Source organism: Trachinotus anak, unplaced genomic scaffold, assembly GCF_046630095.1.
Source record: "Trachinotus anak isolate AG129_WGS33_773 ecotype Australia unplaced genomic scaffold, CSIRO_AGI_Tana_v1 ptg000039l, whole genome shotgun sequence".
Lineage (NCBI taxonomy): Eukaryota > Metazoa > Chordata > Actinopteri > Carangiformes > Carangidae > Trachinotus > Trachinotus anak.
The window spans coordinates 557,594-581,644 of NW_027273890.1; the positions used below are offsets into that span (position 1 = coordinate 557,594).

Sequence of the window (24,051 nt, forward strand, 5' to 3'; positions counted from 1 at the left end):
TTGATAAAACTTCCCACTGTCTGTTACAGAGGTACCAAGTGCACCAATGAAACTTGGAGTTGCAAATGTTACCAAGGACAGCATTACGATTGCCTGGACAAGACCAGAATACGATGGTGGTAGCAGAGTTACTGGTTACCTTATTGATGCCCTGGAGAAGGGACAGTCCAAGTGGGTGAAGTGTGCCACTGTGAGGACCATGACTCACACCATCAAAAGCCTGAGGGAGGGTGCTGAGTACTTCTTTAGAGTTCGTGCTGAGAACCATGCTGGACTCAGTGAACCCAAGGAGATGATCGTACCTGTTATTGTCAAGGAAATACAAGGTATTATCTCTAGTTTTACTGTGACATTTTGATGTTGGTTACACTATTCACATTTTGTTATTATCCCTAGGAAACAGGACACCATGCAAAATCTGAAGTTAATATATATCTACAGCTGGATTTTTTTTAATCAAATGAAATACAGTGTAAAATAATTGACTGGAAATTCAAAATTTACATGTAATGAACAGTGATGGGGGTACTAGTTTTAAAGTGATATTACTTATCACAGTCCTGTCTTATTTTTTCAACAGAGGCTCCGGAGTTTGACCTGAAGAACTACCCCAAGAATACAGTTTATGTGAGAGCAGGATGTGACCTGACCTTTGAGATACCTCTAACTGGCAGGCCCATGCCTAAGGTGGTTATGTCCAAGAACAATGTTATCATCAAGGGATCCAAAAGGCTGCTGACAGAAGTAACACCAGACAGCTTAATCATCACTCTAAATGAAAGCATTTCAAGTGATGCTGGCAAATATGAAGTCACTGCCTCAAATGCGGGAGGTACCACAAAGATCTTCATTATCTTCGTTGTGCTGGACAGACCAGGACCTCCTGTGGGTCCAGTTGAGATTGGAGAGGTCGGTGAGACGACAGTGTGTCTGAAATGGGTTCCCCCAGAGTATGATGGTGGCAGTCCTGTTACCAACTACATTGTTCTTAAACGTGAAACCAGCACTCCTACTTGGGAAGAGGTGTCAACAAGCATTGCCAGAAGTGCAATCAAGGTTACTAAGCTGACCAAGGGAGAGGAGTATCAGTTCAGGATCAAGGCTGAGAATCGCTATGGTGTCAGTGACCACATTGACAGCAAATCAGTCATGATAAAGCTTCCATACAGTAAGTCGGGCCATTTGATTACATTCTCATTTAGCTTTAATTATCCTGTTCCTTAAATGAACATGTTTTACCAAATTTTTTGATGATTACAGATTGCCATAGTGTACTCCCATGTCCTAATACAACTTTTGTTTCATGGATGATGAATTGTTTGGAATAAACATTTACATGATTGCTGTCCATTACAGCCATCCCAGGACCTCCATCCACACCATGGGTCAGCTATGTATCTAGAGAGAGCCTGACAGTCTGCTGGAATGAGCCAGTTAATGATGGTGGAAACCCTGTGATAGGATATCATCTTCAGATGAAGGAGAGGAGCAGTATCCTCTGGCAGAAGGTCAATAAGACAGCAATCCCAGGAAACCAGTGGCGAGTTACAAACATCTGCCCTGGCCTCATCTATGAATTCAAGGTTGCAGCCGAAAATGCTGCTGGTATTGGAAAGATGAGCAAGACCTCTGAAGAGGTGCTTGCTATTGATGCCTGCGGTAAGTGCTTTTAATTTGGATCTCTATCTCTAATTTTAAGGTTACCCACAGCCTAAAATAACAAGACCTTGCACTAAGAATCCTCTTTACTGTTGTTTCATTAAATTAGCTTCTTTCTTACTTTAATGTTATAGAGCCCCCAGCAAACATCCGTATCACAGAAGTCACCAAGAACTCAGTCAGCCTGGCCTGGCAGAGGCCTCCATATGATGGTGGTAGCAAGATTACTGGCTACAGTGTTGAGAGGAGAGAAGCTCCCAATGGAAGATGGGTGAAGGCCAACTTTACAAACATCATTGAGCTGGGCTTCAATGTATCTGGACTCACCCAGGATGAGTCTTATGAATTCAGAGTATATGCCAAGAATGCTGTTGGGTCTGTCAGCAATCCATCTTTCATTGTTGGCCCAGTCACTTGTATTGACGCATGTGGTGAGTTTTTGATTTATATCTATGGTTATATTTGTTGTTTATTTTTATTGGATTTATTTATACATTACCTATATTAATATCTCATGTCCCACAGGTGCACCAGCCATTGACCTACCACCGGAGTATCTGGATGTGGTTCAGTACAAGGCTGGAATGTCAGTTAAACTCAGAGTTGGAATCATCGCCAAGCCTCTGCCAACCATCGAGTGGCTCAAGAATGGAAAGGAGCTGGTGGCAACCTCCACTGTGTCTGTTGAAAATACATCAGACTCTTCTGCTGTTCTGATCAAGGATGCAACTCGCCTTGATACAGGCTCATATGAGGTCAAGATCAAGAATGTTCTGGGATCAGCATCTGCAACCATCAGGATTGAAATCCTGGGTATTAAGAAATTCTTGCCTCACTCTGACATTATGACAATTCTAAATTCCTTATCAGCTTGAATTGAGATCATCTTATTTTGTGCAGCTTAACATAGTTTATGTTTTTGACGTTCGTATGCTCTTCCTTTTTTTCCTACCCTTAGACAAACCTGGACCCCCAGCCGGCATCATTAATTTCAACTCCATCACAGCAGATAGGATCATCTTCTCCTGGGAACCTGTTCCTGAGTCTGACCAGGGAGGTTCCACGGTGACCCATTACATTGTTGAGCGGCGCGAAACCAGCCGAGTAGTCTGGTCAATAGTTTCAGACAAGCACGAACAGACACATGTCACTGTTGGCAAGCTGGTGCGTGGAAATGAATATGTGTTCCGTGTCATGGGTGTTAATAAGTTTGGAGTTGGAGAACCACTGGAGTCAGAGCCTGTCATCGCTAAGAACGCTTTTGGTAAGTTTTGCGGCTGAAGAGTGCTGAATATGATGGTAAAAATTTGTCATATCATGTGACATGAAGGCTAGTCATTTCCTGCTTAGTGAACACCATATAATTAGTCTGCAGCAGCTGTCATTGGTCTTCTTGATTTTTCTTAAATTTTTATCACAATTGTTCCTAAATATCTTGACCTTTTCATTTCCTTAACATATTTGTTGTCCATTTGTATAGTAACTCCTGGCCAGCCTCATACTCCAGAGGTGAACATCATCACCAAGTCCACCATGGTGGTAGAATGGGACAAACCGGGAGTAGATGGAGGTAGCACAGTGACTGGCTACTACCTGGAGAGACGTGACAAGAAGAGCTTGCGTTGGATCAGAATTTACAAAGACCCTATCACTGACATCAAACAGACTGTCTACCACTTGACAGAAGGAAATGAGTACCAATATCGTGTCTGTGCCATTAACAAGGCTGGAGAGGGACCATTCTCTGATGCATCAGATTACTACAAGGCTGCTGACCCAGTTGGTAAGTTGTCACAGATCACAATAACAGATTTCCAAAAAACAAAAAAGATAAATGTACAGCCCTACTAACAAATATTTTATTTACAGATCCACCAGATGAGCCTTGCAGGCTGAAAGTGGTGGACTCCACCAAGACATCCATCACCTTGGGTTGGTCCAAGCCAGAATGGGATGGAGGCAGTGAGGTCACCAGCTACATGTTGGAGAAGCTTGTTGAGGGAGAGAAAGAATGGGCTATGATTACCTCCAAGGGAGAGGTCAAGACAACAGAGTACACAGTTCATGATCTAAAACCAGATGTCAACTACTTCTTCAGAGTTTCTGCTGTTAACCCTGCTGGTCGTGGAGAGCCTCTGGAGATGACTGAACCTGTACAGGCTAAGGATATCTTGGGTAAATTGTCATTGATATTGAAAATATGAAGTGTGTTTACAACACTGTCTTGTTTTGTTCTTATCTCCCTCACATATAGCAGTCCCTGTGTGACCTTGAATATTTTTCATCATTTCCACAGAGGAGGCCCAGATTGACTCAGACGTGGCCATGAGAACTCACTACATTGTGAAAGCTGGCAAGGATGTCGAGCTCTCTGTTCCTTTGAAGGGCAGACCTGCTCCCACTGCTTCATGGAGCAAGGGAGAAGAATGTATTGATCGCAACCCCAAATATGAGTTTCACCACTCAGATACAACCACAGTCCTTGTTATGCGTGAAGTGACCAGGCTTGACACTGGAAAGTACACAGTCAAGATAGAGAATGGTGTGGGAGAGCCCAAGACACTGACCCTGTCCGTGAAAGTACAGGATACCCCAGCTCAGTGCAGAAACCTAGTCCTAAAGGATGTGTCCCGAGGAAAGGTTACTCTCTGCTGGGAACCTCCACTCCTTGACGGTGGTGCTGAGATCACAAATTACATTGTTGAGAAGAGGGACTCCTCAAAGAGATCCTATTCTGCAGTGACAAGCAAATGTACAGACACAACATACACCATTGAAGATCTCTCTGAGAAGACATCCTTTTTCTTCCGTGTGTTAGCAGAGAATGAGAATGGTGTTGGGGATCCATGTGACACACTTGAGCCGGTGAAGGCCACAGAGACTCCAGGACCAGTCAAGGAGGTCTCTATGAAGGATTCATCAAAGACGTCTGTCACTTTGCAGTGGCTGAAACCTGATTATGATGGCGGCAGTATCATCTCTGATTACATCATTGAGAAGAAGCTTAAGGATGAGGAATGGTCACTGGGAGGAACCAGCAGACAATGTGAGTTTGAGGTCAAGAAACTCAAGGAGCACTCAGATATGTTCTTCAGAGTTGCCGCCAGGAATGAGAAGGGACAGGGCGACTTTGTTGAAATTGGGCCCATCAAGGTCATTGACTACATAATCACACCTGAGGCAAGCCTTGCAGAGTACCCAGATGGAAACATCAGTGTTCGCCTGGGTCACAATGTGCACATTGAGCTGCCATACAAAGGCAAACCCAGACCTACTGTTCTGTGGCTGAAGGACAACCTGCCCCTGAAGGAGAGTGACCAAGTACGCTTCAAGAAGACAGAAAACAAAGCCACTCTAATGATTAAGAATGTGAAGAAGGAAAATGAGGGTAAATACACCCTGACCCTTGACAATAAGGTCAACAGGAGATCCTTCCACATCCGCGTCATCACACTAGGACCACCATCAAAGCCTGTCGGACCCATCCGATTGGATGAAGTGAGAGCTGAGAGCATCATGATCTCTTGGGATGAACCCAATGATGATGGCGGTGGAGATATCACCTGCTACACTGTGGAGAAGCATGACACCTCCCAGCCTGGCTGGAAGATGGCCTGTTCCAGTGTAGAGGGTACTCAGTTCAAGGTCCCCAACCTGATAAAGGGTGTCCAGTACCAGTTCAGAGTGTGTGCTGAAAATAGATATGGTGTCAGTGAGCCTCTTATCTCACAGATGGTCATTGCCAAGCACCAGTTCAGGCCTCCAGGCCCACCGGGCAAGCCTGTTGTGTACAATATCACCAACGATGGCATGACCATCCGGTGGGAGAAGCCGATCTACGACGGTGGCACCCCCATTCAGGGCTTCCATGTGGAGAAGAAGGAAAAGAACAGCATCATGTGGCAAAAGGTGAACACTATGCTAATCAAGGAAACAGAATACAGGATTTCAGAACTCATTGAGGGCCTTGAGTACTCCTTCAGAGTCTACGCCCAGAATGATGCTGGCTTCAGCCGAATGAGTGATGAGAGCAAGCCAACTATGGCTGTCAGTCCTGTTGGTGAGTGCATAGTTCAGACAATTACATTATTCTCTTTGATTACACTTCAACCATACATATTTATAACAAAATCCATTCAATTATAAAACCTGACTAAAATGTAGTTAATGAAAGCACTTTGGCAAAAATAAGTTTAAATATCTTACTCATGTCTTTCAGATCCTCCGGGCCAGCCAGACTACACCGATGTGACTAGTGACTCAGTGACACTGAAATGGGATGCACCCAAACGTGACGGTGGTAGCAAGATTACTGGCTACACCATTGAGAAACGCCAAGGACATGGTCGCTGGTTCAAGGCCAACTTGACCGACGTACATGAGTGCCAGCACACTGTCACTGGGTTGACAACAAATGAACGCTATGAGTTCAGAGTCATCGCCAGAAATGCCATTGGCGTTGTGAGTCCTCCTTCCAACTCATCTGGCCTGATTGTAGTCAGAAGTGAGAATGGTGAGTAATGACAGGACAGCAAGAGCCTAAGGTGTCATAACAATAAAATTTAGAACTGATAGGTAAATAATGTAATCAATGAACATTGCTTTCGTTGCCCTTTAATAACTGCTCTTTGGCTAAAAGTAAAAGGCAGCGCAAACCACACTTCTCAGCTCAGCTTTCTTAAAATTACATTGTTAAAGCTCAGTAATGCTAAACACTCTTAATTAACACCTCTCATGTTTCTTAAAACCAGCTACTCCAAATATTGAGTTTGGCCCAGAGTACTTCGAGGGTTTGACAGTCAAGGCAGGAGACAACATCAGGCTGAAGGTAACCATCACTGGACGCCCAGTTCCAAAGGTCATCTGGTACAGGGATGGTGTGGAGGTTACCAAAAAGATGATGGACATTATCAATGTAGCTGGATCCAGCACCTTGTTTGTCAGGGACGCCGACCGTACACACCGTGGCCTCTACACTGTGGAGGCTACCAATGGATCTGGAAGCAAGAAGGAGAGCATCCTTGTTCAAGTCCAAGGTACTTAGTTTAGGCATTTTTCTATTTATATTACAGTACAATCGTTTACACCATCATATTTATTTGTTCATGTTGTAACATCAATTTCATACATATACGTGATGCAGACACACCAGGGGAGCCAGTGGGACCCATCACTTTCAGTAACATCTCAGAGGGCAAGTGCACCCTGTCTTGGAGCCCACCAGAGAACGACGGCTGCTCTGAGATTTCACATTACATAATTGAGAAGCGCGAGACTGCCAAGATCTCCTGGGCCTTGGTGTCTGATGAATGTAAAGACTGCACTTTCAATGCAACCAAGCTCATTAAGACCAACGAGTACCAGTTCAGGGTGTCTGCTGTTAATAAATTTGGAGTTGGCAGACCTTTAGAATCTAGCCCGATCATTGCACAGCTACAATACAGTAAGTGGAAAGATTTAAAGGTTTTCTATTTAATATTTCAGAAAAAAGGGAGATTTGATTTCCAACATATCTAAATTTGGTCAATACAAACATTGCACTTATCTATGAAAATTGTTTCCCGCAGCTACTCCTGATGCTCCAGGCACTCCTGACGCCACTGAGGTGACAGGAGAGAGCATCACCCTCTCCTGGGCTCCTCCAACATCTGATGGAGGAAACCCCATTCAATACTACATCTTGGAAAAACGAGAAAAGAAGACTGTCCGCTTCTACAAGGTGATTACCAAGAAGCCCATTGTTGAATGTGCTCACAAGGTGCTTCACCTGACAGAAGACATGGAATATGAGTTCCGTGTCATGGCTGTCAATGATGCTGGTGTTGGAGCTCCTAGCAACATTTCTATGCCTATCAAAGCTGCTGAGCCAAAGGATATCCCTTGTGCTCCATCTGTGGTCTGTGTATCTGATTCCACCAATACCTCCATCAGTCTGGAATGGAGCAAGCCCGCAGATGATGGAGGCATGGAGATCCTGGGGTACATTATTGAGATGGTGAAGGGAGAAGAAACAGAATGGAAGAGAGTAAATGAGGAGCTGGTGGCAGAAACAAATTATGTGGTAACTGGTCTAGAGACAGGCGCTGAGTACAAGTTCCATATTGCAGGTGTCAATCATGTAGGTAGAGGCGAAGAAAAGGAGACTCCAGAGCCTGCACAAGCTATAGACAGGCTAACACCACCACAGGTGGATATTGATGCCACCTTCAAGCAGACACACATTGTCAAAGCTGGAGGTTCAGTGTGTCTGGGTATCCACTACAGAGGAAAACCCATTCCCTCTGCCACCTGGATGAAAGAGGAAGGAGAGCTGGGTGTTATGTCAGAGATCACAACTACAGATGGCTATAGTTCTCTAAGTATTGAAAACTGCTCTAGAGCTGATACAGGCAAATATACTGTTAACCTGGAGAATGCCAGCGGCAGCAAGGCCATTACATTCACTGTAAAGGTGATGGACACTCCTGGACCTCCACAGGCTGTTGCCTTCAAAGAGGTATCCAGAGGCACAGTGACACTTACCTGGAAGCCTCCTCTCAATGACGGTGGGGCCCGAATCCATCACTATATCATTGAGAGACGTGAGGCTAGCCGCCGCACTTGGCAGCAGTCTGGTGGCAAGTGCACACAGCACATCCTGAAGATCCAGGACCTACTTGAGGGAGTGCCATACTTCTTCAGAGTTTCAGCTGAGAACCAGCATGGTATTGGTGAAGCGTTTGAGTTGACAGAGCCTGTCATCGCCACTGCAGAGCCAGCATCTCCAAAGAGAATGGACATCCTGGACACCACAGACAACTCTGTGTCACTGGGCTGGCTGAAACCTGAGCATGATGGTGGCAGCCGCATCCAATGTTACGTCATTGAGGCAAAGCCAAAGGGTACAGACAAATGGGTTGTGGTTGGCAACACCAAGAATCTCACTTATGTGGTTGAAAAGCTCAACAAGGGTGATGAGTATGACTTCCGTGTGAAGGCTAGGAATGAAGCGGGCTACAGCAAGCCTAGAGAAACTCTGGCTCCTGTGCTGGTCAAAGAGCCTCACATTGAACCTGCTGCCGACCTTAGTGAAATCACCAATCAACTGATCACATGCAGGTCTGGCAGCACCTTCACCATTGAGGTTCCAATCAGTGGTAGACCTGCTCCTAAAGTCACTTGGAAGCTGGAGGAGATGAGACTGAAGAGCTCAGACAGAGTCTCCATCAAAGTAACTAAGGACCGAACCAGCATCTCAGTCAAGGAGGCCATGAGAGGAGATGGTGGTAAATACTACCTGACTCTGGAAAATGCGGCAGGAACCAAGACCTTCACTATTGAAGTTAATGTCACAGGTAGACCTAGTCCCCCAACTGGGCCCATTGAAATCTCATCCATCACCTCAGAGTCCTGCATTGTTAACTGGCAACCACCAGAGGATGACGGTGGAACTGACATTACCAACTACATTGTGGAGAAGCGCGAGTCTGGGTCCACAGCCTGGCAGTTGATCAATTCTAGCGTAAAGCGCACATCTCTCCACGTCAGTCACCTGACCAAATATATGCAGTACACATTCAGGGTCTCTGCTGAGAATAGATTTGGTGTCAGCAAGTCCACAGAGTCTGAGACAATTGTTGCAGAGCATCCTTTCAGTAAGTACTACTCCTTAACTTTTATGACTTATTCATTAATTTAATGTAATGTGAATAAAAAGAAATTGTTGGTTTTAATTATTTTTTGGACTATTAAAGTAAAAATGCATGCTTTCTATTGAATCAGGCTGTAACTGATGTGACTACTATCAATAAAAAATCTAATTTTTTTTATCACAGCACCTCCTGGCCCACCAACAAGGCCTTCAGTCTTCAATGTCACTGCTAACACAATGACCTTGAAATGGGAAGAGCCCTACCATGATGGCGGAAGCAAGGTGACAGGTTACTGGATCGAGAAGAAGGAGAGGAACAATATCCTGTGGGTGAGGGAGAATAAGATCCCTTGCTTTGAGTGCTACTATAAGGCGGAAGCTCTAGTTGAAGGCCTGGAGTACCAGTTCAGGGTTTATGCCATGAACAGTGCCGGTCTGAGCAAAGCCAGCGAGGCTTCCAAGGGAGCAGTTGCTCAAAATCCTGTTGGTGAGTTCTGACATATCTTAGTATCTTAGTATCACACTATCCAGTGTCTTACTTAATATTTCATTGCTCTGTCTCTGACTAAAAAAATTGATCTGTTATGTAGATCCACCAAGTAAACCAGAAGTCACAAATGTCACAAGAACCACAGTCTCCCTCAAATGGTCAGCTCCACTGAATGATGGTGGCAGTCCCATTGTGGGTTACATCATTGAGCGTAAGCCGTACACTTTGACTGGTGAGGGCCGCTGGCTGAAGTGTAACTACACAAATGTGACAGACAATTTCTACACTGTTACTGCCCTGGGAGAAGGAGAGCCCTATGAGTTCAGGGTCATTGCCAAGAATGCCAACCAGGTCTTCAGTATACCCTCAGAGTCAACTGGGTCTGTGCAGTGCAAGACTGACTTTGGTAAGAACTTCATCTGTGACTGGGATGCAATACCATCAATACAGCATACTTTCACACTTCTGACCTTAACACATCTTAAATAAAATAGTAGTAAGATCAAACTGTCTTATGTTTTCTGTTACATCAGTTTGAGCAAAGTAAACCTGTAGATTTCATTGAATGTGAATATATTACAGAGGGGTGTTGTACTTTCAAGAAGTTGTTTTATAACCATGTACTTTGTATCCACTCAACAGAACCTCCAAAAGCCCAGCTGGACAGTAAACTTTTGTCTGAAACTGTAATGGTCAGAGCTGGTTCTGATCTGGTTCTGGATGCTGCAGTAGGAGGCAGGCCTGACCCCAAGGCTTCATGGTCCAAGGGCAAGAGGGAGCTTGAGTTGTGCGAAAAGTACCACCTGCAGTACACCCCCACTAGGGCAATGGCCATCATCAAATTCTGTGACAGAGATGACACTGGAAAGTACATCCTCACAGTCAGGAATGTAAGCGGAACCAAAACTGCTGAGGTCAATGTCAAAGTGCTAGGTAAGAAGCTTTTTATTTTTCACCAGTTTCATTCAGTGCATTTCTAATTCAATGCAGTTAGCCAAAGCAGTGTACCATAAATACATGTGTTTCTTCCAGACACACCTGGAGTGTGTGAAGGCAGCATTGAGATCAGCAAAATCACTGAAGAGTCATGCACCTTGAGCTGGAAGCCTCCTGTTGAGGATGGTGGCGACGAGGTCTCCCACTACATCGTGGAGAGGCGCGACACCAACAGGCTCAATTGGGTCATCATGCATGCTGAGTGCAAGGAGCTGACCTGCAACATCACTGGGCTATTTAAGAACACAGAATACCTGTTCAGGGTCCGGGGAGTCAACAAATACGGAGTTGGGGTCCACCTACAGTCAGAGCCCATGGTTGCCAGAAACACTTTCAGTAAGTGCTTTAAAAAGCATTATTTCCCAAAAATCTATAATAATAATAATAATAATTCCCTGCTCCTTAAGAATCTCTTTTAAATGAAAGCCAGATAAATCTTACTAAAACCTGTCATTCATCGCAAAGTATTGAATTGACTGTGAAAATGAAACTCGTCAATTAAATCTTTATAACCTCTAACACTCAACTGCTCTTGTATTTTGTCTTCCTTCAGCTGTACCAACTCCACCTGGTGCTCCAGAGATCTTGGCATCAGGAAAAGACTTTGCCACCATTGAGTGGCTGAAGCCAGAGAGTGATGGTGGCAGTCCGTTGACCCACTACCTGGTGGAGAGGCGTGAGAGAAAGAGTGCCCGGTGGGTGAAGGTGAACAGGGATGGAGCACACCTGGACACCACATTGAAGGTGTCTGGTTTGACCGAAGGCAACATTTACCAATTCAGAGTGACAGCCATCAACAAGGCCGGAGAGAGTGAACCCAGCGAGGTTTCTCTGTATGTTGTTTGCAGAGTGCCAACATGTAAGTCCTGTTTACTCAAGTCTAAATAGCTAACATTACATGCAACTGACTAATGACATTAACAAATGAGTAAACATTTTTACAATATCACAGATCTATTGATCTTAATTCCTGCATCTCCCCTTAAGGCACCCCTGCTCCTCCTTCTATCCCCCGTATAAGCGACACTCATGCTGACAGCATCAGCTTGGCTTGGTCCCGCCCCGTGGAGGATGGAGGAGCTGATGTGATCGGCTACATCCTGGAGATGCAAGAAGCTGGAGCAGAGGAATGGAGTAAGGCCCATGAAAAGACGTTGCGTACTACAGAGTATGTGGTGACTGGACTTTCTGCAGGCAAGAAGTACTGCTTCAGAGTGGCTGGCATCAACATCAATGGTACAGGAGACTTCAGTGAACCCTGTGCTGAGACTGAGCCAGTGGAAAGAATAGGTAAGTTGTCTGGTAAAATATGAAGTGAATGCAAATACTGCAACTAAGTTTAGCACATGACAAGAACATGATATACAAAAAATGCAAACTTCTTCATTCACACATTAAAATCACTTGAGATGTAAATTAGGTTTCATTTGTTCTTATAGTATAGTAAATTTCATTTGCAAGTATTTCATGGCATTTAAGTTCTTGTATCAATGACATTACAAGCTATATATTAATTCTCCCAACCTCACATAGAAACTCCTGACTTTGAGCTCCATGATGACCTAAAGAAGACTATCTGCCTACGTGCTGGTGGCTCCCTCCGCCTATTTGTCAATGTCACTGGTCGTCCTACTCCTGCTATCACCTGGAGCAAGCCAGGAGTTGATCTCCACAACAGAGGCTTCATCGAGGTCACCAACACATCCACCACGCTCATCATTGATAAGGTCCACCGCTACGATGCTGGCAAGTACACGCTAGTTGCCGAAAACTCTGCAGGGAAACAGGAAGTCAACATTCTGGTCAAGGTCTATGGTAAGTTGATGAAAATGGCTGTGAATTATAACACTTCACCAGCACACACTAAATTACATACCAGTAGATCTACATAGGGAAATACTGTTTAAAAGTTAACTCTACTAGAACATTTATTATGCCATTGAATTGATTTTATATGATGATTTTATATATTAACTAGAGTTTATATTTTAACTACAATAAATTTTTATTGTTAGATACTCCTGGACCAACTGGACCAATCAAGATGAAGGAGCTGACCAAAGATTCAGCCACCATATCTTGGGAAGCCCCAGCTGTAGATGGCGGTGCTCCTGTCAACAACTACATCATTGAGAGACGTGAGGCCTCAATGAGAGCCTACAAGACCGTCACCTCCAAGTGCAGCAAGACATCCTACAAGATTGAAGGCCTGATGGAGGGCATGCTGTACTACTTCCGGGTCCTCCCTGAGAATATTTATGGAATTGGAGAGCCCTGTGAGACACCTGATGTGATCCTGGTTTGTGAGGTGCCTTTGCCACCACACAAACTGGAGGTGATCGACGTCACCAAGAGCACTGTTACCCTGGGGTGGGAGAAGCCTGAGCATGATGGTGGCAGCAGATTGACAGGCTATGTCATTGAGGCCTGCAAGTTTGGCACTGACAAGTGGATGAAGGTGGCCACACTGAAGCTCACAGACTTTGAGCACACCATTGAGAAGCTGAATGAGAAGGAACAGTATTTGTTCAGAATCAGAGCAATCAACAGCAGAGGAGCCAGCGAGCCCAAAGAACTTGTTACAGCCATCACTGTACAGGAACAGAGAGGTAACAGACTTGGGCAAAAGCATGAAATAAATGCATTCTGTCTGCATTTTTGACCAAAAGGGTTTGGAAGAGAAAAGAGTTAAAAATACAACGAGGTTGATTTTCTTGAATCCGTAAACAGAACATGCTGAAGATTTTCAGCTTAGCAGTAACTATCAGTTTCATTAGCTAAGTTCACAATCTATTTCCCAACTGTTGATGTAAAGTGTCTGGTTACATTATTTTTGTATCTCTTCTTTTCCTTTCCAGTGATGCCCATGGTGGACTTCTCCAGTATTCCTCAGAAGGTTATCAATATCCTGGCTGGCAAGACTCTGGAGTTGGACCTGCCCATCATTGGCAGGCCTCCTCCTGTCTGCTCCTGGTACTTCCATGACAACAAGATAAAAATCACAGACCGTGTCAAGATTAAGAGCACTGGCAAGTTCTCCAAACTGACTGTGTCTGACACCACCATTGACGACACAGGTGACTACACCCTGGAGGTGAAGAATGCCGTTGGTGTCATCACAGAGGTCATCAAGGTCATCATCCTCTGTAAGAAACCATCTCTCATTTGTTGTTTTTGTTTCATATTTTATTGTTGATGCTTATAAATAGTAGTTACAGTGAAGTAAATTAAGCTCTAGATTGACAATGACATTTACCTTTCAGTCCATCAAATTGACTGTAATAATTTATTTCATTAATCCCCCTTTATTAGCTAAACCTGATGAACCAAGTGGATCCATCAGCTTTGATGAGATTGATGCAACATCCGTCACCTGCAGCTGGGATCCTCCAGTAAGAGACGGTGGAGCTCCCATCAGTGGCTATGTAGTGGAGCAGCGTGATGCTCACAGACCTGGCTGGATGCCTGTCAGTGACGCTGTTAGCCGACCAACCTTCAAGTTTGTGAACCTGACTGAAGGAGATGAATATGTCTTCCGTGTAGCTGCCGTGAATCGCTATGGCACCGGAGAGTTCCTACAGTCTGAGATTGTCACCTGCAGGAGCTTGAAGAGTAAGGCTTCTGGTGTTTTTCTTAAGAATACAGATTCAGCAGATATTACTATACAGGCAGAACAACATGACTACGACAGAATTATGTAACATATTTCCCCACATTTACAGATGTGCCTGGACCACCTGGCCGTCCAACCATCTTTGATGTTTCTCGTGATGGCATGACTGTGGCCTGGAATCCACCAGATGAAGATGGCGGCCTTGAAGTTTCTGGATATATAATTGAGCGCAAAGAAGTGAGGTCTGACAGATGGGTGCGTGCCAATAAGAACCCCATCACTATGACCAGATACAGGTCAACAGAGCTAATCGAGGGCCTGGAGTACGAACACAGAATCACTGCCATCAATGCCAGAGGACTGAGCAAACCAAGTCTGCCTTCCAAGCCAGCAGTGGCAACAGATCGCATCGGTAGGAGAAAAATTTGAGGGAAAGCTTTGTTTTATATATGTGTATGTTGTTTTAAGTTTCAAGTTAATACTGTGAATTCATAATTACAGTGGGTGACAGCTAAAGTCTTGAAAGAGCAAGTGCAGACTCCTGTCTTCTAAAGCTGGAAATATTGACATGCTTTTCTTTCTTACTTAGATCCACCTGGTTGTCCTCAGAACCCAAGGATCACTGATACCACCAAGTCCTCTGTGTCATTGGCTTGGAGTCCCCCTGATGATGAGGGAGATGCAAGAGTGGACGGTTACCTGATTGAGATGCAGAAGGTGGGCACTATGGCTTGGATCAAGTGCAACACCACACCATCTCTGATCTGCGAGTACACACTGACCAACATGCCACAAGGAGAGGAGTTCAAATTCCATGTGATGGCCTGCAATGCTGGTGGCTCTGGAGAGCCTGCTGAAGTGCCTGGAACTGTCACTGTGACTGAGATGCTTGGTAAGGACACAGTGATTACAGTAACTACACTCGCACTTAAATAATTTGTGTATGTTTAACACTAATATAGAATAAAACTGACTTTTTGTAATGACCATCTTTCTCCAGAATCTCCTGACTATGACCTGGAGGTGAAATACAAAGATGTGTACATTGTCCGCCAGGGAGGAGTGGTTAGACTGTCTGTACCCATCAAGGGTAAACCTCACCCAATCTGCAAGTGGTCGAAGGATAGCAGTCCAGTCTCCACCAAGGCCATGATTGCCTCCACCGAGGACACCAGTGAGCTGGTGATCAAGGGAGCTGAGAGGAGTGATTCTGGTGTGTATGACCTCTTGCTGGAGAATAAGGTTGGCAAGAAGAAGGCCCAAATCAAGGTGAAGGTCATTGGACGTCCAAATGCTCCAGAGGGACCAATGGTCTTTGAGGAGATCCAGGCCAACTCTGTTAAGGTGTCCTGGAAGACACCCACTGATGATGGTGGCTCAGAGATCCTGGGTTACATTGTGGAGAGACGTGAGGCAGCCAGAAATGCCTGGTACACCGTGGACTCCAGAGTGACTGACACACATCTGGTTGTTAAGGGCCTGAAGGAGGGAACAGAGTACCACTTCAAGGTCACAGCTGAAAACTCCTTCGGTATTAGTGCCTCTCTAAAGTCAGAGCAGCCACTGGTGCCCAAGACTCCTCTTTGTAAGTAATCCAATTCTTCACTCTTAAGTTTCTTTTACTTCAAAGTTTCTTTCTGTGATAACTCAAAAAAATCATCTGTGTTTTTAAAACCAGGTCCACCTGAACCTTCAAGCACCCCACCAGAGATCATGGATGTCACCAAGAGCTCTGTGGCATTGGCCTGGTCCAGACCAAAGGATGATGGTGGTTCTGCCATTTCTGGCTACTTTGTTGAATACAAGGTAGTGTCCACTGAGACTTGGTCTCGCTACCAGACCAAGATCACCTCTACCATGTTTACTCTGCCTGGACTCACCCCTGACACAGATTACCAGTTCCGCATTGTTGCTGTCAATGACATTGGTGAGAGTGAGGCTGGTCCTATGTCTGACCTAGTCATGTGCAAGGATCCATTCGGTGAGTCCGTTCTCCTATAATAAAATGTAATTACTGATAATCAATAGCACTGTAATTACTATAGTTGATGGGATTTTAATAGCCATGGGACAATCAGATGTCAGTAATATTTCACAGTAGACCCATGTGAAAAAGATTTGGTGGTTATTGTTGGTGTCCATAAGACACAAAAGCAGCTGTTCATTTAACTAACTTGTTTTTGTTTCTTTTCTTCCAGACAAGCCAAGCCAACCAGGTGAGATCGACACTGTGAACGTAACAAATAACTTCATCACCATCCGCTGGCAAGCTCCAGAGTGCGACGGTGGAAAGGAGGTCCTGGGCTATTGGGTGGAGTACAGGAAATCAATTGAGAGCACATGGAAGAAATGCAACAAGCAGAGGCTGAAAGAAAAGGAGTTCACCATGCCCGGACTGGCCGAGGCCACAGAGTATGAGTTCAGAGTGTTTGCTGAAAATGAGACAGGAATGAGCAGACCTCGTAGGACTACCACATGCATCAAGACCAAACTGAGTGGTGAGTATACTGAATTATACAGTGTGAAAATTATTTGTAGCCATTTACCCGACTTGCTTTTCTAGAGAGACTTTACAAAATAAATAACTACCTTTTTGTTTTGTATAATAGTTGAAACTAAACCAAGCCTGAGAAAGGAAATGGATGAAGTAACTGCCAAGCTCGGCCAGCCTGCTGTCATGAAGTGCCAGATTATTGGCAGACCTGTTCCTGAAATCAAGTGGTATCATGCAGGCAAGGAGATTGTTGAGTCTCGCAAGTATGAGATGAGCTCTGACGGTCGCAACCACTCCCTGTCCATCATGACTGACCAGCAGGAAGATGAGGGAGAGTACACCTGCAAGGCCATCAACGATGCCGGAGATGCCGAGACCACAGGCATCCTGGTGTTGGAGGCTGCTCCATCCTTCCACCCAGACTACCCATTGAAGGAAACCTACTATGCTGGCCTGGGAACCACTTTACGCATACATGCCGTCTACATTGGCCGTCCTGAGCCAAAGATCATGTGGCTACATGGGGCAAAGACCCTGGAAAATACAGAAGATGTCACCATTGAGACCACTGAGCATTACACACACCTGGTCATTAAGAATGTGCAGCGCAGAGTCCATGGAGGAAAATACAGGATCAGACTACACAACCACTTTGGCAGGGCTGACACTGCATTCAATGTTGAAATCTATGGTATGCTCATGTAAAATGTTGTAGAAATTATTTCAGTGAGAGCACCAACGCATGCATTTATAATAGTGATATTATCAGATTCATAATTAAATAATCTAATATATTTTTCATCATCATCACTATTAACATTTTACTGCAACATTGACAACTTTTTCCAGACAAACCTGACCTACCTCAGGGTCCCATTGTCCTGGACGCCCTCCTGAAGAACTCTGTCATCATTAGCTGGAAGCCTCCCAAAGATGACGGGGGCTGCATGATCACCAACTACATCGTTGAGAAGCGTGAAGACAAGGAAGGCACAGAATGGGAACTGGTCTCATCATCCATTAATGGAACATCTTGCCGTGTGCCTAACCTCATCGACAGTGCTGGATACTTCTTCCGTGTGTACGCCCAGAATCACTATGGCAACAGTGAGGGATTGGAGATCACTTCACCTATTCTTATCAAGAGCCAACTGGGTAAGTTTAATCCAATATCAATTTATGTTTCTAAGTACTTCATATATGCATGTCTTGGAATGTAAGCATAGAACTGTAACACATCATATCACATTGCTTGTAAATAGAATAGAATAGAATAGATAAAGGGATAACCAGGTACCCTGTGCAAAAGTACTGACAATGGCTTCTGATTTACATATTCCTGTCTACAGAGAAACCATCACCACCTCTGTCACCAGTTGTGTCTGGAATCACCAAGGATTCCTGCGTTGTTTCCTGGAAGCCTCCACTCAGCGATGGTGGCTCCAAGATCAAGAGCTATTGCCTTGAGAAGAAGCACAAGAAGGACAAAAAAGAATGGACCGAATGGACTCCAGTGACCACGGATGAGATCAAACAGACAGTGTTCTCTGTCAAGCGTCTGACTGAGGGCATCGAGTACATCTTCCGTGTCAAGTGCGAGAACCTTGGAGGACAGAGTGACTACAGCGAGGAGACCACTCCCATTGTTCCAGCCACAGCCATAGAGATCCGTGCTCCTGCTTTTAAGGAGGAGCTGAGGAACATGAGCGTCAAGTACAAAAGCAATGCTACCCTTGTCTGCAAGATCACAGGACAGCCCAAACCTGTGATTAAATGGTTCAGACGAGGAAAGGAGATCCATTCTGATGGAAAGAAGATTAAGATCCAGGAGTTCAAGGGAGGTTACCACCAGTTGGTCATCACAGAGGCTGATGATGAAGATTCCACTGTGTACCAGATCAGAGCCACTAACCAGGGAGGATCCATCTGTGCTACAGTCTCTCTGGATGTAGAAAGTAAGTTTACAGATACCTGATTTCTCCAACTATCATAAAAACTGACTTGTGCAAAACAAACATAAGCATATTAAACTATTTTTAAAATTCAAATAAAATGTGATATTTCACTTAAGTACTTTCTTTCATTTTTAGTCCCTGCAAAGATACACTTGCCGAAGAACCTGAAGGACAAGGAAGCCATCCCTGCCCTGCGAGGAGAGGTGGTCAATATCAAGATTCCTTTCAGTGGAAAACCAGATCCTGTCATTACGTGGCAGAAGGGACAAGATCTCATTGACAGCAATGGCCACTACCAGGTCATTGTCACCAGGTCATTTACTTCTTTGGTATTCCCCAATGGAGTGGAGAAGAAGGACGCTGGTTTCTACATTGTTTGTGCCAAGAACAGATTTGGCATTGACCAACAGACAGTTGAGCTGGATGTGGCTGATGTGCCTGATCCCCCACGTGGTATCAAAGCCAGTGATGTCTCCAGAGACTCAGTCACACTGAACTGGGTGGCCCCAGCAAATGATGGCGGCAGCAAGGTCATTAGCTACATCATTGAGAAGTGCCCTACCACTGCTGAGAGGTGGGAGCGTGTTGCCCAGTCCCGTGACACCCACTACACTGTAATCAATCTGTTTGGAGGAACCAGCTATCAGTTCAGAGTTATTGCTGAGAACAAGTTTGGACAGAGTGCTCCATCCGAGACAAGTGGACCTGTCATGACAAAGGAGGACAAATCCAGAGTTCTGCTCTATGACAGGGAGGTTGATGATACTGGACATGTCCCCAAGGGCAAGGCTCAAAACTCTGATGCCAAGAATCTGCACAACAAATATGCCATTGCTGAGGAACTGGGCAGAGGTCAATTTGGCATTGTCCATCGCTGTGTTGACATCAGCTCTGAGAAGACATACATGGCTAAATTTGTCAAAGTGAGAGGTGCTGATCAAGCAGTAGTCAAGAAGGAAATTGCAACACTGAACCTGGCCAAACACAATAACTTCCTTCTCCTCCATGAGTCTTTTGACAGTCCTGAGGAGCTGGTGATGATCTATGACTTCATCTCTGGTGGTGACATCTTTGAGCGCCTCAGCACAACTGAGTTTGAGCTTAATGAGTGTGAGATTGTTAACTACATCAGACAGATCTGCTCAGCTCTTGAGTTCCTGCATGCTCAGAGCTATGGACACTTTGATATTAGACCAGAGAACATTGTGTATACAACCAGAACCAGCTCTAATGTGAAGATTATTGAGTTGGGCCAGTCCAGACACCTGACTCCTGGAGACCAAATCAAGATTCAGTATATCACTGCAGAGTATGCTGCCCCTGAGATCCACCAGTGTGATATGGTCAGCACTGTCACTGACATGTGGTCGGTTGGAGTCCTTGCTTATGTACTCCTCAGTGGACTTAATCCATTCACAGCTGAAACCAACCAACAGATGATTGACAACATCTCCAATGCAGCCTACAGCTATGATGATGAGTCCTTCATGCAGGTCAGTGTTGAAGCATTAGACTTTACAGACCGCCTAATGACAAAGGAACGCAAACATCGTATGGCTGCTGCTGAGGCCGTGGCGCATCCTTGGCTCACCAAGCCTTTGGAGGAGATTAGCAGGAGAGCAATCCCAACCGGCAGGCATAAAAGATACTACCAGACATTCGTAAGGAAAGAGTGGAGCACTGTTATCTCTGCAGCCCGTGTGGCCAGCGGTGGCTCCATTAGGTCCCAGCGTGGCGTCTTTGTTGCCAAGGTGAAGATAGCTCCATTTGAACATGGTCCTCTTGCAGGCCAGATTTCCCATGCTGTGGTGAATGAGGGAGATAATGTTAAATTCATCTGCAACATTGACAACTATGATAGCACTACTGAAGTGACATGGTACTGTGGTGTCAGGCAGCTTGAAGCTGGTGACAAATATGAAATTGAATATGAGGATGGCCTGGCTGTAATCACCATCAACAAGGTCACAAGAGCAGATGATGGCACTTACAGATGCAAGGTTGTAAATGAGTATGGTGAGGACAGTGCCTATGCAGAGCTGTTTATCAGTGGTGTTAGATCTTACCGCGACTTCTTCACCACTCGTGTGGTCAAGAGAACAAAGCGCAGAGTTGACACTGCCAGAATGCTTCAGAAACCACCAGAGTTCACCCTTCCTCTGGTCAACCGTACAGCCTACATTGGTGAGGATGTGCGCTTTGGCGTCACCATTACTGTTCACCCTGAGCCTCGTGTCATCTGGCACAAATCAGGACAGAAACTTATCCCTGGACATGATGACAGGAAATATACTTTCATAAGTGACAAGGGTCTGTACCAGCTGATTATCCATGACCTCAACAATGAAGATGATGCTGAATACAGTGTCGTGGCCCGTAACAGGTACGGTGATGACAGCTGCAAGGCTCGTCTCACTGTTGTTCCCCGACCTAAACCAGCAGACCTCACCCTGAGGCCCATGTTCAAACGCCTGCTAGCAAATGTAGAGTGCAGGGAGGGCCAGAACGTGCGCTTTGAGATAAGAGTATCAGGCCATCCCACACTGAAATGGGAGAAGGATGGCACACCTCTAGCCTTTGGACCATCTATTGAGGTTGTCCATGAGGGTCTGGATTACTTCATCCTTCATCTGAGAGACACTCTTCCTGAGGACTCTGGCGTATACAGAGTCACTGCTACCAACTCTGCTGGATCTGCCAGTTGTCAGGCCACACTCAAAGTAGAGCGTGTCACTCATGTAAAGAAGGATTATGAGACCAGTGAAAAGGAGAAGGAAAGGGTATCTGGAAAGGAGGAATTAGACAAAAAGGTGAGGCTGTCTCAGATTTTGGCTGGCACCATTGTTACTCCTCTACCACCTGCAGCAGTACAAGCTGTAAGGGAGGCAGCCACCATGTTCAAACCTGCTGTAACAACTAAAAAGTGTGAGAAGACTGAGGCTGAGATACAGAAAGAACAGGAGGAGAGGAAAAAGCGTGCAGATGAGAAGAGGTTGCGTATGCCCTATGTCGTTCCCACTCCTCGTGTCATTAACCCAGCTGTTCTTGAGGAGGATGTGGAAATTAAACACTTCAAGCCACTCTCTGACATGAAATGGTACAAGAAGCTGCGGGATCAGTATGAGTTCCCTGAGCCTATGGAGAAAATCAAGCAGAAGAGGATGAAGCGTATTCGCCTCTCCAGATGGGAGCAGTTCTACGAGGTGCCAATCAGGATCAAGGACCAGTATAAGCCCAAGTGGCGCATCTCAGCCATGACTCAGGATGACTTGGAGACTGTGAGGCCTGCAAGGCACCGCACTCCTTCCCCTGAGATGGAGGCTTACCGCAGAATCAGGAGGAGGTCCCTGGGTGACCTGTCAGACGAGGAACTGCTGCTGCCTGTGAATGAATATCTGTCCATGAAGAGAACTGAGGAGGAGAGGCTTCGTCTGGAGGAAGAGCTGGAGCTTGGCTACTCTGCTTCTCCACCTAGCCTCAGCCCAGTTCGCTTTGAGCTGTCTGCCCTGCGTCCTTCATCTCCTAGAAGACTCTACAGTGAAGATGAAGAGGGAGAGGAGGTCCACAGATATGACTCCTACCGAATTCCATCTAAATATGAGGCTGGCCCAAGTTTTGTTGAGCTCCGCCAGCGTCACGACAAAGCCACATACAAACCTCCAAGACAGAAGCAGAGGGTTTATGAAGAGAGAGAAGATCAGGAGCTGCTGCGCCCACACACAACTGCTCAGAGAATCTCCTCTTACAAGAGTGAACTCAAACGCATGGAGTTTGAGGAGAAGACGCAAACCTCAAAAAAGGAAACAACTGTCACTGTTGCAACAGTCTCTGAGGGCATTGAATCCGAGCACCTGACAGCCTTTACCTCAGAATATATTCCTAAACCAATTAAGAAGCTCCCAATGGCTGAACCTGAAAGGAGAAGATCTCCTACCCCAGGAAAGGCTGTGAAGACAGATATAGTCCTTCCTAGAGTTGACTTTGCCTCTAGATATGAGGAGAGGAAACAGGCTTTGAGATCAGAGAGAAGATCAGTTGAAAGGAAGGTTGAGGTGGTGACACAGGCTCCTTTCAGCCTTGACCATGCCCCACGTATTACCATCAGGATGCGATCCCATCGTGTACCCTATGGCTCCAACACAAGGTTCACCCTAAATGTCCAGGCCAAACCAGAGCCAGAAGTCAAGTGGTTCCACAATGGAAAAGAGATTCATCAGAGCAGCAAATACCACATGACCAATATCAGTGGAGTTCTGACCCTCCAGATCATAAACTGTGTGACTGAAGATGCTGGCACTTACCGTGTTGTCTGCAAGAACACCAAAGGAGAGACCTCTGACTATGCCACATTAGATGTAGCAGGAGCAGAATATGCTGCCTTCTCTTCACTCCGCAAAGATGAGGAGCCTCCATCCTCCCACCTACCAGAAATGACCAGAACAGAGGTGTATCACGTCTCCTCCTCTAAAACAACAGTGAAGGAAACTGTGACAGAAACTTTGGAAGAGACCGCCACTGTTGTTGAGAAGCCAAGGGAGAAGCCTAGTGTTCCTGCCAAGATCCTGACCAAACCACAGTCTCTGACTGTAGAGGAGGGAGACCTTGCCAGATTTGAGTGTGATGTGGCTGGTGAACCTGCACCTTATATCACCTGGATGCATGAAGGAGCAGTTGTTGGTTCCACAGCCCGTCACCACATTGTCTCCACTCAATACAACTCCTCCTTTGAGATCTCTGCTGTTGAGATGTCGGATGAAGGCAGCTACACTCTGCAGGTGGAAAATGCTGGAGGCAAACAAGAGGCCCATTTCACTCTTACAATCCGTAAATCTGAGTCCAAGGACAAAGTAGTTGCCCCTCCCAGAATCACCTCTCCAGAGGCAAAGTCTCCTCTTGCCAAATCCCCTGAACCAGTCAAGTCTCCTCAGAGAGTCAAGTCTCCTGAGCCAATAAAATCACCTCAGAGAGTGAAGAGTCCAGCCTCACCAAAATCCCCTACTCCAAAGTCCCCAACTCCATCTGAGAAGGAACGAGTGACTTCTCCAATCAAGACACCAAAGAGAGTTATGTCACCAACTCTTGAAAAGAGACCAACCTTCTCTGTTGGTCTGAGTGATGTCACTGCAACTTCTGACTCTATTGTCAAACTGTCAGTGAAGGTGACAGGAGAGCCCAAACCTGCAATCTCATGGTTGAAGAACGGAAAGGTAACAT

At 45.5% G+C, this 24,051-nt stretch overlaps 1 protein-coding gene across 1 annotated transcript in view; it reads left to right on the top strand.

The window, feature by feature from the left end:
- Positions 1–24,051, top strand: part of LOC139614948 (titin-like) — a 192,916-nt gene that overhangs the window by 164,835 nt on the left and 4,030 nt on the right. Inside the window, exons 190-221 of the mRNA XM_071472645.1 lie at positions 30–326; positions 581–1,168; positions 1,357–1,659; positions 1,794–2,090; positions 2,185–2,472; positions 2,618–2,923; positions 3,140–3,442; positions 3,529–3,834; positions 3,956–5,719; positions 5,879–6,172; positions 6,411–6,695; positions 6,803–7,102; positions 7,227–9,293; positions 9,474–9,776; positions 9,880–10,185; positions 10,422–10,712; positions 10,812–11,111; positions 11,329–11,634; positions 11,763–12,065; positions 12,309–12,590; positions 12,791–13,384; positions 13,634–13,921; positions 14,088–14,387; positions 14,498–14,800; positions 14,978–15,280; positions 15,389–15,973; positions 16,067–16,369; positions 16,587–16,886; positions 16,998–17,573; positions 17,732–18,037; positions 18,232–18,837; positions 18,973–24,044. Of these exons, the coding sequence (XP_071328746.1) occupies positions 30–326; positions 581–1,168; positions 1,357–1,659; positions 1,794–2,090; positions 2,185–2,472; positions 2,618–2,923; positions 3,140–3,442; positions 3,529–3,834; positions 3,956–5,719; positions 5,879–6,172; positions 6,411–6,695; positions 6,803–7,102; positions 7,227–9,293; positions 9,474–9,776; positions 9,880–10,185; positions 10,422–10,712; positions 10,812–11,111; positions 11,329–11,634; positions 11,763–12,065; positions 12,309–12,590; positions 12,791–13,384; positions 13,634–13,921; positions 14,088–14,387; positions 14,498–14,800; positions 14,978–15,280; positions 15,389–15,973; positions 16,067–16,369; positions 16,587–16,886; positions 16,998–17,573; positions 17,732–18,037; positions 18,232–18,837; positions 18,973–24,044 (19,025 nt within the window). The remainder of the gene's footprint in view (positions 1–29; positions 327–580; positions 1,169–1,356; positions 1,660–1,793; positions 2,091–2,184; positions 2,473–2,617; positions 2,924–3,139; positions 3,443–3,528; positions 3,835–3,955; positions 5,720–5,878; positions 6,173–6,410; positions 6,696–6,802; positions 7,103–7,226; positions 9,294–9,473; positions 9,777–9,879; positions 10,186–10,421; positions 10,713–10,811; positions 11,112–11,328; positions 11,635–11,762; positions 12,066–12,308; positions 12,591–12,790; positions 13,385–13,633; positions 13,922–14,087; positions 14,388–14,497; positions 14,801–14,977; positions 15,281–15,388; positions 15,974–16,066; positions 16,370–16,586; positions 16,887–16,997; positions 17,574–17,731; positions 18,038–18,231; positions 18,838–18,972; positions 24,045–24,051) is intronic.